The 13,832-nt window shown below is 37.3% G+C and overlaps 2 protein-coding genes across 3 annotated transcripts; both read left to right on the forward strand.

Moving 5' to 3' along the window:
- The first annotated feature begins 666 nt into the window (after positions 1-666).
- Positions 667-6,515, forward strand: LOC108988201 (senescence-associated protein AAF, chlorolplastic). 2 transcript variants are annotated; one of them, XM_018961365.2, is made up of 13 exons: positions 667-876; positions 1,949-2,345; positions 2,751-2,900; positions 3,297-3,370; positions 3,678-3,754; positions 3,861-3,932; positions 4,669-4,737; positions 4,875-4,921; positions 5,023-5,152; positions 5,241-5,309; positions 5,413-5,516; positions 5,877-5,952; positions 6,051-6,515. In XM_018961365.2, the coding sequence occupies exons 2-13, from the start codon at positions 2,011-2,013 to the stop codon at positions 6,192-6,194; spliced, it is 1,347 nt and encodes a 448-aa protein (XP_018816910.1). In that variant the 5' UTR covers positions 667-876; positions 1,949-2,010; the 3' UTR covers positions 6,195-6,515. The 2 variants fall into 2 exon arrangements, with proteins under 2 accessions (XP_018816910.1, XP_018816913.1); XM_018961368.2 differs by lacking the exon at positions 2,751-2,900 and having other exon boundaries at positions 693-876; positions 6,051-6,376.
- A 2,445-nt stretch (positions 6,516-8,960) lies between these two features.
- LOC108988210 (myosin-binding protein 3) lies at positions 8,961-13,194 on the forward strand. Its single transcript, XM_018961390.2, has 4 exons — positions 8,961-10,445; positions 10,550-10,726; positions 10,825-12,360; positions 12,488-13,194. Exons 1-3 carry the CDS (start codon positions 9,164-9,166, stop codon positions 12,318-12,320), a joined length of 2,955 nt encoding a protein of 984 aa, XP_018816935.1. The 5' UTR covers positions 8,961-9,163; the 3' UTR covers positions 12,321-12,360; positions 12,488-13,194.
- Positions 13,195-13,832: the final 638 nt, after the last annotated feature.

Here is a 13,832-nt window from a genome sequence, read left to right on the forward strand (position 1 = left end):
AATTCAATTGTTTTAAGAAGAATAAAATAAAAAAGAATTTAAAAAAAAACTTTTAAAATAAATAAATAAATTATGGTGTATAGTGTGTGGGGCTATAAATAGCAATGATCTATATGTACATATGAGGTTTGTTTGAAGAGCCATTTTACTCACCATCCTTACACCACACACCATACACCACACATAATTTTTTTTTTAAAATTAAATGAATTATTTTACTTATAATCCATATACTGCACATTTAATAAAGAAAAAAAATCATATATGGTATGCATAGTATAAAAATGATGAGTATAATTTTTTTTATTTTAAACTACCTAATGAATCCTACTCACGTCAAAGAACAAATAGTTTTCAAATTAGAAGTACGATCTAAACCGGAGCAAGCATGAACTTACATAGAAGCTGGTGATTTAGGGTAATCCACTTGCCAAATAGAATATTTATATAATGATAGACTTATTACTTTTTATTATTTATTTATTATTATTATTATTATTAATTAATAATTAAAAAAGTGACTGTAAGTAAATAACGGAGGACAGTAATGGATAGGCTTTTGTGGAAAACTTAGTTTAAAGACGCGTGGCAACTGTAATGCAGCGCAAATCTATAAACGCAGAGGAGCTGATTTATTTAAATATAATTTTTTATATCTCGGGATGGGTTGAGAAATCTCTGTTTTTAGTTTGGTAGCGTTGGCCTTCAAGGGGCCACAAGCTTAGCTTGTGGTTCAAAATCTCTTCCCAATTTTCTTGGCCTTGCGCCTCTGCTCTCAGTCCCGCTCTCTACAATTTTACCAGTTTCTTCCTACTACTTTTCCTCCTACCTCTCGCGCTCTCTCTGTCCTTCTGGAGACGGAGTGCTTCTTCACAGGTTAGTACCTCAGTCTCATTGCTTTTCTCGCCTCCCGGACTGAATTTTCCATTGCCTAATGGCATTATTATGCACTTTTACTTAAATAGGTATTCTTTATTTTCTTTTTTCAAGCTGTCGCTCGTGAGATTGAGTTGCGAAACTTTTCTTCTATGTGAGAACTCTGATGCGTCGAGGTTTTCTTTGCAGCAACTTTCTTTTTTCTATGCGAGTTTATTATCTTCATAGGTACATGGTTGTCTATTAGTTGTCACTTTAGAATTGTCAAAGGTTTTATTTTTGGACGAATGTGTCACCCAAAAGTGTAATCGCAACCGCTTAAAGCTCTTGATTACAAACACTTGTGCTTTTAACCTTGCCCTAAATGCGTTGAACAATATTACCTTCGGTTTTCTTCTTGTAAAACTGTAGAAACCATCTGTATCAGGCGTTAAACTTGGGTAAATACGATAACCTTTATCATCACTTCTGGTTATGAGGGTGAGGAGAGGTAATATTGCTCGAGGCTTCCAATGAAGTAATTTTGCTGTTTGGATTTGATGTATATTTTGGCCTTGTTGCTCCTTTGTAAACATAAAAGAGGCCTTCGATTTGGTGCTAAAGATTTTGCATTTACTAACAGCACCCAAATACAGATATAAGTTACGGGGTACCAATCTATACCTATGAACACTCATAAGAAAGAAAAAGAAAAAATTACAGGATACCGTCCTGTTTCTTCTAATAAAATAAAATATGAACAGCACCTTAAGACTTGCCGTAATAGGGGGGGTAAAACAAGAACTCGTGTGAGATATCGACAAGGTCGTATAGAATACTAGATTTGTAGGCTCTTTCCTATAGTTGCATTACTGAATTACTTTATCAATCTGTAGTCCTTTCACTGTGTCAGTAATAATTATCTCCTTTTTAAAAAACAAAAAAAAAAAAAATGTTTTATGTTCAATGCAAACACAACTGCGGTGTGAAAATGATATGGTAGCTAGGTATACATTTTCTTCCATACTCTTTACCTGAAAGCTCACAGAGAATATGTGACACTTACTGACGATTCCTTTTTGTTTTACTGTAGCTCTGAGCTTCTGTAAGGGAGATGCTGCTTGAGATCATTTCATCCTTGTCTTGATCCTTCCCATGGCATTTACTGCAAGCAAGGTTTCAAGTGATCCTGTAGCGAGTGATAGGAAAAATATCCTTAGATCACAGGGAGCTGCATATTCTTTTGCCCAGTCACCACAACATGATAAAATACATTTTCCTAGTCCCATAATCAAACGGCAACTGAGCCATGGACATCTCTTGACAGCAAAATCGAGTTTTTCAAATGGGGGTTTGTGGCATAGATGTCAAAAACCTCTTAGTTTCATTGTCTCTCGGGGTGCTTCTATAATATGCAGGTCCAAAGGAACACACAAAACCAAAGAAAAAGAATTTGTTAGGAGTTATGGTGATTGTGAAGATGTATTGAGGTAAAAATAAGGAAGTGCTGATTACCAATTCTAATTTACCTGATATTAAGAACTTAACATCGAGATTCTTACATATCTTATCAATATAGTTTTACGTTGTTTTATTCGACCTTTTCAGTCTTCTTTTCTTTTTAATTTCACCATGTGCATGCTTTGTTAAGTTGCCTGAAAAAGCTGTACCATTTACCATGATACATAAACACAGAAGAGGTCATTGTATTGGGCATTAATGCTTTCATTAGAGTTTTTGCTCTGGTTTGTATTCTAGCATTTACTGGAAGAAGCATGCTTCTCCGTCAAATGATTTTGCAATTCTATGTTTCTGACATTGACTTATGTTGAGTTTTAAAGTTAGTAGATGTTGCTTTTATTTATTTAAATTTCTAAAATTTTATGGTAAACCAGTGCACAAATTGGTGATGAAGAAGATAAGCATCGAGTCATGCCTGAGAGTTGTCGCTCCAGTCTGGGCTTAACTGAAGCTTGTAAATTTGTCCACAATGATGCCAAGTTCGTAAATGAAAGGGCTCGTAATGACATTGTCTTGCTTTCTCGGTAATTATTCAGTAATCTAATGTGGGCCTTATGATTTGTTTGAAAGATCTTGCAGTGATCATGATCCCATGCATTGTCAATTTAACAAGTAAGAAAGTTTGTGAATAACTTGAAAAACATAGCAAAGATATCCATTATCTATTGAATTAGATGCAAGGAGTTCAGATTGAGTAAGCTTTTATAGAAATTGTATTTATGTATAGAACTTATTTTTTTAAATCAGAGAAACAAGCCACAGTAGATCGTTTGGGTGGCATTAATCATTAGATATGGTTTTAGATATAGGCTTGCTTCCTTTGTTGGAAAAGAAAAATATATTGGCTTAGCTAGAAGTATTTATATATATCGTTCAGACACATGCCTTTCAACTGCTCATCGTGTGCCACTTTTTCTCAGTGGAATAATGAGGTTGGATGCCCGGGTTCGACAAGACGTAGCTATTCTTGGGTCAAAATTTCTTAAGCTTGATGGTAAATCATTATGTCTCTTTCCAGTGTCATGAGCTCTTTCTGTTTTGAGTGTTACATATCTACTTATATGTGTGTGTGTGTGTGTGTGTGTGTGTTATTTTCTAATGATATCATCTAACCTTGTGGAGTGAATCCAATTTGTTGTATCACATAAATGTCATTTTCTTGCATGTGTAGATGCTTAAATGTTCTGCTTTTGTTGTTGTAATGACATTTTCATCTTACATGATGCCTAAACATGCTATTTTTATTTATTTTTTGCATGTCAGATTTTTTGGTATCCTTATGCTGACCTTATATTGTGCAGCTCGGGCCAGAGAAGATACTGAGAAAATTGATCGCAGTGTGAAAGAAAAAGCTGAGCGCCTTCATCATATTGCTACTGTATGTTATGGCTAGATTTTTTAGTCTTGTTTTACTTGGGAATGAAGACATGAATTGCTTGATAGTTTCTTTGTGGTGAATTTTTGGTGATCTTTGTATCTTGCAGAGCTTGACATACAAAGCACAGTCTAGATTGAAAAAAGCTGCTGATAAGCATTGGAGTGATGGAGCCCTAGAGGTGCATCTACTATATAATCATTTCATGATCATTTGTTCACTTGGTACATGCCATGTAGTGTGGAAGTTGCACAAGTTTTAACCCTATTTGTGCTTGGTAAAGCTAGGTTATGCTAGCAGTTGCCTAGAAAAGGTGAAGTCAAACAGTATTACATGTAGAATTGTTCATGCATCTGATGAATATATAAATCATAACTCTTATCCTACTCTGGATTGTCTAAAATTGAGAGAGAACTTTTGATAATGTCAAGAAGGGGGTGTGTGAAAGTCTTACAAGTCACTAATGTTGTTACAAGGTGTCTTTAGAAGCATCCATGCGACGTAGGAAAAAGAAAAATGGGTCATAATAGGAAATGTACTCTGAAGTCAAAAGTTGGCAATGGAAGTTAGAGTTTTACAATGTGCAACATATAGAGAGAAGCTGCAATAAAAGGAAGACTTGTTTTGAATGAAAGGGAAAAGGTGAATGTGATACAGAGAAATAACTATGTCATGGCCAGAAAGGTAATGAAGGGTTGTACATATTATAAAATAATTTTTTTTATGTTCCACGCAGGCTTATTTTTTTAAGCATGCAGAATACTTGTATATCTGGGGGTTTCTTGCTCTCAAAATGCAACTGTTGTAGTCGATGCAGCTACATTCTGATCCAGCATTGAATTTGGAGTCATGTTGCAAGTGCCAAGTAATATGTGGTATATGATTTATACTCATGCTGGTTTATGAATGATTTTCAGGCTGATTTGCGCCTAGCTGACTTCCGTGCAAAACAACGTGCAATGGAAGATGCCCTAATGGCTTTGGAGGTCAAATTGATCTATCTCTGACACTTGTATCTACTCTTTATAATATTTATTTATTTATTTATCTATTTTAATGTATTATGCCTACTCTTATTTATTCTTCTTAGAATTTATTTTCTTTTCAATCTGTATGTATGCAGTTTGTGAGAAATATCCATGACATGATGGTTAGCAAGCTGTACAAATTGTAAGTTTATTCTTTCTTTAGCTAACCATCTGCCACCTGCCCCCAATGGAGGGGAAAAGTATACATCATTGAAACCCTCACTCTGATACATTGCAATTCAGTCCGCTCCGTACAGAAAATGGTTCTCTCACTACCAATGATGTGATGGGGCGCATAATGCTTGAAAAAAATGGGAAAACTCTTGATTTCTTCGCCAGTGAAGTGTCTACTGATCGCATAGCTGCTATTCAGGTCCTCTTTAGGTTGTTTAAAACCACTTACTCCATCAGGTGCTTCAGGAATCATAAGATTCATTCTGCTCCCCTTTGATTTTGCACAGGAAGCTTACTGGAGTATGGCATCTGCTCTTTCTGAAGCTGATGGGATTGACTATACTGATCCTGAAGAGGTTGGAATTTTTGTGGTTATTCATGCTCTGTATCATAGGGAGCCATCAATGTTATAATAGTTTTAATTTCTATTTATTCACCATTCATTACTTTCTGGAGCAGCTGGAGCTGTTGATTGCAACTCTTATAGATCTTGATGCAATGGATGGTAAAAGTAGTGTATCGTTATTGGCAGAATGTTCAAGTTCTCCCGACGTCAGTACCAGGCAAGCTATTTAAATTAGGTGCTTTAGCCTGTAAGAGCTTCATGTAAGACTGAGTACACGATCCTGCACCTAGATCAGCAACAGTGCCACAGGCGATCCCTTTTTGTGATTTTTGAACTTATGTTTGTTATCAATTTTGTCACAATGGATTATACCAATGCCCACAAAGTATTGCTAACATAGGCGCATGTGTAATCCATATTAATGATTGATATTGCGTTTATACAAATTCTGAAGGGAGAGGTTTTATTATATAGCAAGCAGTACTAACATTACTAACATTTACCTTGGTTGATATACAGTTTTGTATAATTTCTTTCATTGATGGATGACATATTCCTGTAATCATCTGTGGTATAGGCAAGCAGTAGCCAATGCATTGGCAGCAGCCCCATCCATGTGGACTCTTGGGAATGCGGGCATGGGGGCATTACAGGTAGCGGATTCTTAATTTGAAAGAAACACGTTTAAAACAGTCATAATTTATTGTCCTGAACGGCAGAAAATGATGCTTCTGCATGGTTTTCTTTTCAGAGACTAGCGGAAGATAGTAATCCGGCAATTTCTATTGCGGCATCCAAAGCTATTTTTGAACTGAAGAAACAGTGGGAGATAGAGGAAGGAGACAGCTGGAGGTTTACGATGAACCAACAGACTAATAAGGAAGATAGCCAATAAGCTGAAGATGATGCAGTTACAAGTTAAAATGCTTAGATAGTTGTAGATATTCACAGAAGGTCTCGAGTTTTTAGGATAAACCCTCTGATCACTAGAAAGTGATGTAAAGGAGAAGGCTGCCATATTATACATGAATTCTTTTTCTGTTTCCAACTTATTTTCCAAGATTTTCCCTTATCTAATTAGGACTGTTCATCCGGGCGAGTTTTTTCCCGGCCCGGTCCGGTCCAAAATCTAGGAAACTGGATTTCGGTTTCAGGTTTAAAATCCGGAATCCGGGTTTACAACCCGGTTTTTATTTATTTATTATTTTTTTTTGCCCGCTTGCTATCTTTAATATATTTTTTATCTTCAATACTAATGCTTCCAATTCTAAATAATCTTGTATTTAAATAATTAATTTATAAAACTATTTAATCAACTCTGGCCTTCAAGTTCAACCACAGACACTGGTCAGGTTACGGGAGTGATTGCCACGCTCATTCAGCTCAAACTTAGCCGATAGGCATGAAAGGACCAACCTGTCAGTTGAATGAATTGAAAAGAAGAAAGAACTCTGAACCGTAAAGATAGAAACGTTGAAAAGTGGCATACGTTCACACCTTAACTTTATTATTATTAGTTGTTCCAGGAACAAACTTGGCAACGAGTCAAGTGCCTGAAGCGGCTTTACATTTTCCCAAGGAAAAAGAAAACTCAACACTTAAAAGGAAGCAAAAAAACAAAAAACAAAAAAAAAAGGTTCCGGATTGTAAACCCGGATTCTGAATTTAAAATTTGGATTCATTCGGGTCTGATTAGCCCATTTGGGCTAATCTGGCCCAAATTTGAAACCTGAGTTCTCGGGCCGAAATCTGGATGAACAGTTTATATTAAAAAAAGGTGGAGATGTTGCATTCTAGGATTAGGATGGTTATGATCACTTGAATGACTCTTTTTTTTTATCAATTTAATCTCTTTCAAAATATAGTTTTCCTTGTTTATTTATTAGCGGAGTGACCGATTTATAAATTGAAGAACGCCCTTTAGACATTCTACTAGAAAAGTTCTACTCCAAATGAAGAATATTTCAGGGACCCAATCATCATACAGGGAACGGTATCAACTATCAAGAGTTCATAAGTTGCAGGTCTCATTCCAAAAATCCATCCGGCTCGGCATTTGCAATGCTTAGGCAGCACAAGTCCACATATAGCATGGGGGGATTTTGTCTAATATCTTTACAGCTGCCGCTGCATATTTTTCTGTCTGCTAAAATAGCCCTATTCTTTCTTTAAATGTATTATTATAACAGGCTTTGCAGTCCAAATTATTTTTGTCAATCGGCAGCGGATCTGAGGCAAGAATACATTAGCTTTGCTTTGGAACTTCTATATAGGCTGCACAAAGATCCAGCATGGGAATTAAGTCACCCCACCATCGTGGATGGTGGGCTCCATGTCATGTGGCAGGTGCTAATCACGTTTGGGTCGACAAAATTATGTGTTCCATGTCGCATGGTCAGGTTTAGGATGCCATTGCCACAAGGATGGAGGTCTCTACTGCACATAAGACCCCATAAAAGACTGCAACTCAAATTCTTGTAAAGATATAATCATATAAGGGTCCATTCTGGATAGGGAGCCAATAGAGCCAACCCGATCATAGTAGCAGATTTGAATGAGCCGTAGGCGTGTATGCGGTATTCCTTCGTCAAGAGTGAGGATTGATTAATAGAATTTAGGATATCAACCTCGAAAAAAAAAAGAACTGTAGGTGCATGTGGGACTACTAACTACTTCTCTGTCTGTGTCTAAAATCATCTACTCATAGTGATAGCCAACCTTCCGTGATTGTTTTCACTATCTCTTTCTTTCTTTCTTTAATTAAGGTTTAGTTTGGTAAGCTTTAGATAGATTCTTTGATTAATATTCAGTGTGTTTTCGTAAATCCGGGAATGTAACTTTTCAAAAGCCAAAGCTGAGCCTTGAAAAGCAAAAGCAAGAAGGGAGACCTTCATCCCCACAAAACATTATTATTAGCTTTATTCATGCAAAGGGGTCTCAAATCTCTCTCACAGGGCCCCAGTTTGATCCACTCCACTCTCCTTTTTCTGTTCACTTTTCCTTTCCTCTTAGCCTTTCCATCATGCCTTCCACTGTTTGCTGTTTGACAACCTTGTTTCATCATTCCCTGCAGCCACTTTTAATCTTTGATTAGTATTGTAAGTTTATATATAATTGATGTAGCTATACATTTATTAAACTAATCAAAACCATTGCAATTGTTCTGCAGACAATCAAGTATGAAAGGTCTGAGGACAGCAATTCAAAGTAGAAAATAAACTACATGAATCAATGGGTTAGAGCGTCTGTCTAATTCTGCAATTACAGGTGGGCCACAAATCGTTTATATAGAGAGGGTCGTGGGTCACTTGTTGCGCGTGGTGTAGCCCAAATCAAGTTGGGAGGACCACTGTGGCAATAGGGTATTTTTTGTTGCAAAAAGAACCTATTTTCATTTTTAGAGTTTTACTATTTTTTATTTTTTTTAAAAAATGACGATATCCCAATTTTATTGATAGCCCTCACTTTTAATAGAGAAAAATTATAGTTACAACCAGACATCTGGAAGTTACAAATAAACATAAAGACCAAAATCCAGATATTAAATATTTTCTTAGCAGGAAATCTCTCTCTCATAATTTTTGAGTTATTTTCTTTCCTACTCATATAATAATGGAAGTGCGGTATAACTACAGTCACAACCACGACTAACATATGAAATTAAAACATGCAAGTAGAGTAAGTAACACAGCATTCTGAGAGGCATCTCTGCTTCTCTTGCAACATCTCAGTTTTGTTCTGTCAAAACTTCAAAAACATTCTTCCATTCACCTCTCTCTCTCTCTCTCTCTCTCTCTCTCTCTCTCTCTCTCTCTCTCATATGTATTTGCTAGTGTGAAAATAACAAGAAAACCCAGCAAATTCATGGCTAGCAACAAGTTTGCAACTATGTTGCATAGAAACACTAACAAGATCATCGTCACTCTAGTCTATGCGATCCTTGAATGGGTCTTGATAATCCTCCTCCTCCTCAACTCTTTGTTCAGTTATTTGATCACAAAATTCTCCAATTGTTTTGGCCTTAAAGCACCATGCCTATGGTGTTCTAGGGTTGATCACATCTTGGAGCCTGGCAAGAACACAAACTCTTATAGAGACCTTATCTGTGACACCCATGCCACTGAAATTTCCAAATTGAGCTACTGTTCAACTCATCAAAAATTGGCTGAACCACAGAGTATGTGTGGTGACTGCTTGGCATCTCGACCAAGCTACGATGGAAGCTTCCTTGGAAGCACGCAGAGGATTGCTTTTGTTTCATGGGTGAGTGAGAACCATGGTGAAAATGGTACAAATATCTTCATGTGTTCATGCTGCAACAAGAACTTGAGCTGCAAACTGTGTCCTCCTTCTTGGCCTTCTTTGGGTGCTTTGAATCACAACCAGAAGGAGGTTTTGGTCATAGAAGAAGTGGATGATGACAACAATGAAGGAGAGTACAAAGAGCCAAGCAGATCTTATTCTTCTCCAAGTCACAGAGAAAAGGACAATGAGATCCATAAAAACAACTGGGAAGAAAATCAATGTGATGAAGGGATAGCAGATGAGCATCAGATACATTCTGATTTTGGAGGTTCAAGCTTCATAGAAGTGGCACAGGATGATGGTTCGATGGTATTGAAGGACTCCACCGAGCAGGACTCCGATGATACCAGTTTTGTTCATCAAGCTTGTGATAATTCTACCATACAATGTTTCCCTGAACAAGATAACTCTCTCGAAGTCATCAGTATGCATTGCGAGAACTATTTTGCTTATGAGTTAAATCGTTTAATACCAGTGGAGTTGATTGATTCTTCGACTACTGCAAACCTAGGATCATGCAACTTGAGAGAGGAAGATCTGAGAAAGCATGATCGACAGAATAAAGCTTCTGATTCTGAGGCACGAATTGAAACACAGTTCAATGTCACAACGGAGGCAGCATTTCTCATTATAAATGAGTGTCCAGATAGGGCAACTAAAGAAGAACTCGAAAGCTTGGAGATGGCTGAGGTTGATACCGACAATTATTTTACTGAAGAGGTGGTTGAAGGAAAACAAGATATGGTCTCTGAGGCATGTAGACAAGTTGATACTACTCAAGAACCTCTAACTTTATCCCTCGCTGAAGAAGTAGCTAGGAAAGAACCAGATGATCCACCAGGTACACAGAAATTCTTGTTATTTATAAATTATTCCATTATAATCTTTACTTTTCCTCGTCAAGGACATTCATGTCATGCGTTTCCGTTGATTGAAATAAAAAAGGAGCATGTGGAGCAGAGATAAACAGCATAAATCTCTTGTCGGACTATGCAGCTGAGCCTCAAGTTGAAGAGCCAGTTTCTTCACTGACATGCCAACCAGTAGATCAGGCTTTCACTAATGACGATGTTGCTGAAGTTTCCACTACCCCTGATGCATTCATGGCTCAGGATGACTTTGGTAAGCCTCACATCTTATGCCCAATTATCAGTTAATCAATTGTAAGAAATACATAAGTTAGTACAACATAGGTTCTAACGCGAGATTTGTTTTACAAGGTCTAAGTTCTATGGAGAAAACTACCCAGCACGAAAAAATAATTTTGGTTGAAAATGCTCAAGAAGGGACAAACAATCATGGATCCTTGCCTTCAGAGCCTAACGAAGCAGAGGATGAGAAATGTCCCGATACACCAAATTCCGTTGACAGCCTCCATTACTCGCAAAAGAAACTATTGCTGTTTGAAAAGAGAGAGTCAGGAGCTGAAGAGTCTTTAGATGGAAGTGTGATAAGTGAGATGGAAGGTGGTGATGCAGTTACCACCATTGACCGGCTGAAAGCAGCTCTAAAAGCTGAGCGAAGAAATTTAAGTGCTTTATATGCAGAACTAGAAGAAGAGAGGAGTGCATCTGCAATAGCTGCTAACCAGACTATGGCTATGATCACCAGGCTTCAAGAAGAGAAAGCAGCAATGCAGATGGAAGCGTTACAATACCAGAGGATGATGGAAGAACAAGCTGAATATGACCAGGAAGCGTTGCAACTTTTGAATGAGCTCATGATCAAGAGAGAGAAGGAGAAGCAAGAACTTGAGAAAGAATTGGAATTACATCGTAAGAAGGTCTTAGATTATGAGGCGAAAGAGAAGATAAGAAGGACAAGAACAATCAAACATGGAAGTTTAAGAAGCAGAAACTCTTCTGCTTCTTGCAGCAATGCAGACGAAAGTGATGAATTATCAATTGATCTAAATCTTGAAGCAAGGGATGAAGACAGTAGCTATTCCAGCCATCAAGCTACCAGTCGAAACAATAGTCCTGATAATGCAGTTTTGAATTTGGAGGAAATGGCCCTCGACTGTGTGAAGCATATGAGTGCTCTTGATGAATCATTGGTAGAATTTGAGGAAGAGAGGTTGTCCATTCTAGATCAGCTCAAAGCACTGGAGGAGAAGCTTATCACATTGGGTGATGAAGAAGGATATTTTGAAGATGGGAAATCAATCGAGCGGTCCTCGACATATGGTGCCAAGGAGTTTGACGATCATGTCTTAACTAGTCCAGAAGAAAATGGGGTTCCAGGGAAGCATTCCTCACTATATGTTGTCAAAGAGGTTGACAATCATGACTTTACTAGTCCTGAAGAAAATGGGATTTCATTTGGATATTCGAAGGATAAATTTTATCCAGAGAGAAAAACAATGGATTCAATGGCAAAGAGTCTCCTTCCTCTCCTAGATGCCACTAATAACAAAAATGAAGAAGGGTTGTTATATGAAGCAAAGGGTGAATCCGAATATGTTGAAATGCAAAACTCCTTTGAATCCAATTTCGAACTTGATGTAAAAAAACTAGCCATTGAAGATGAGGTGGATCATGTTTATGAGAGGCTGCAAGCACTTGAAGCAGACAGGGAGTTTCTAAAGCATTGTATGAGCTCCATAAAGAAGGGAGACAAGGGAGTGGATCTTCTTCAAGAAATCTTACAACATCTTCGCGATCTGAGGGCCGTTGAGATTCGTGTGAAGAACATGAATGATGATACTCTAGGGTGAAAGTGCATGCAGTAGCCTGCCAAAAATGAGAAGACAACAGGTACTATCTAATTTCTGCTTGCATCCACTAATTCTATCTTGACTTTTGTCTGCAATGAAATTATACTCCATATTACATCAGAACCTGAATTTGTATGTGGTAACTCCTAATTTTTTGAAAAATGCAGATACTTTTCTCAGAGATGATCAGTAGGCTGAGTCTGCAGATGTAAGTGGTTTGACACAACACTTCATACTGAGCACGAAAAAAAGCTCATCGAAATATATGCTTTCTAGTGCCAGGAAATCTCTTGATGGAGAAGGAGAGTCCTGGTATGGTTTGTTTGAATTGGTGCACGAGACTCAGATACCGAATTAAAGTCTGCCTCAAATTTCAAATTTCTTCTTTTGCTACAAGTTTGGTGCAAAGCGTAGAATTTTGTGGTACCTCCTCACTACGAGTTCTTCCCAAGCAACCGTGAAAGATGTACATTAAAAGGAGTGCATCTTCTTCTCTGCCTGACCTCATGATCGTGTAGGTCAGGGTATATGCACTTCAATTGTTTTTGAATAGTTTTATTCCTGTTTCTTTCTTACAGGATGTGAGAGAGGAGATCTTCTTCAAGGAGAAGGCTTGAATTTTCTTGGTCCTGATCTTTTGGTCTGTTAAATTTTGCATGGGTTTTCAGCATCCAGGGGCTGTAATTTATTTGTATAAACAAGCATCAGCTGTGTCTATATTTGTTAGTGAGGGTTGTCATTAATGTTCTAGCTCTTTTATCTTTCCATGGCATTAACTCCTTTGCATGGTGTGCAGTGAAAATCTTGTACTGCACGAAGTTTAATTGAGGAATGATACGTTCTTGAATATTTCATGTCATTTGACGGACTTTAATTAGTGTGGTATTTTTTTTTTTTTATTTTTTTTTTATTTTTTTTCATGATTTCCTCTAGACACCAGGAGGCCATAAACTGGATCCCAAGGACCCAAACCCAACAATCAGCACCTATGTGGAGGTTCATGCTCGGGTCAGACTTACTAAGGCCCAGTTTCGAACCGGTTTTACTAATAGGACTACCTGCGACCCACAGATGTTTTAAGATTTTTTGTTAAAAGAAATCTTTTGAAATCTTAACTGAAAGAAAAAATGCTACTCTTACGGACGACTGGGTCTCAATAATTATTTATTTATTTATTAATTAAGAAAGTATTTTTTAATAATGTTGTATTTTTTTTTTAATATTTAAGAGTATAAAAAAATCCCCTTATCGGACCGTCTCGTGCTACTTCTCTATCCGAAACGGGATGAGTGCATCCTGGTAAGTTTCTCAACTAATGAAAAGTGCCCCCCCGTCATCGATCATCGTGTGCCTCTCAGATCTACACTTATCCGTCTGATTATCATCCACTTCAGGATTTCAAGCCGTCCATTTAAATAAAAAAACGATTTTCTCATATATATATATATATATATATATATATATATATACTAGTTAAGGGCAACGTGCGCTGCACGTATGCCCAGTTGTCTA

Source organism: Juglans regia, chromosome 1 (genome assembly GCF_001411555.2).
Source record: "Juglans regia cultivar Chandler chromosome 1, Walnut 2.0, whole genome shotgun sequence".
NCBI lineage: Eukaryota > Viridiplantae > Streptophyta > Magnoliopsida > Fagales > Juglandaceae > Juglans > Juglans regia.

Excerpts from the sequence above, each read along its gene's own strand:
- LOC108988201 (XM_018961365.2), top strand. The coding sequence starts at position 2,011 with ATGGCATTTACTGCAAGCAAGGTTTCAAGTGATCCTGTAGCGAGTGAT. Across the intron at positions 5,310-5,412 it reads ACTATACTGATCCTGAAGAG|CTGGAGCTGTTGATTGCAAC; the intron begins GTTGGAATTTTT and ends TTTCTGGAGCAG. Across the intron at positions 5,953-6,050 it reads CGGGCATGGGGGCATTACAG|AGACTAGCGGAAGATAGTAA; the intron begins GTAGCGGATTCT and ends TTTTCTTTTCAG.
- LOC108988210 (XM_018961390.2), top strand. The coding sequence starts at position 9,164 with ATGGCTAGCAACAAGTTTGCAACTATGTTGCATAGAAACACTAACAAG. Across the intron at positions 10,446-10,549 it reads AGAACCAGATGATCCACCAG|GAGCATGTGGAGCAGAGATA; the intron begins GTACACAGAAAT and ends GAAATAAAAAAG. Across the intron at positions 10,727-10,824 it reads CATGGCTCAGGATGACTTTG|GTCTAAGTTCTATGGAGAAA; the intron begins GTAAGCCTCACA and ends TTGTTTTACAAG.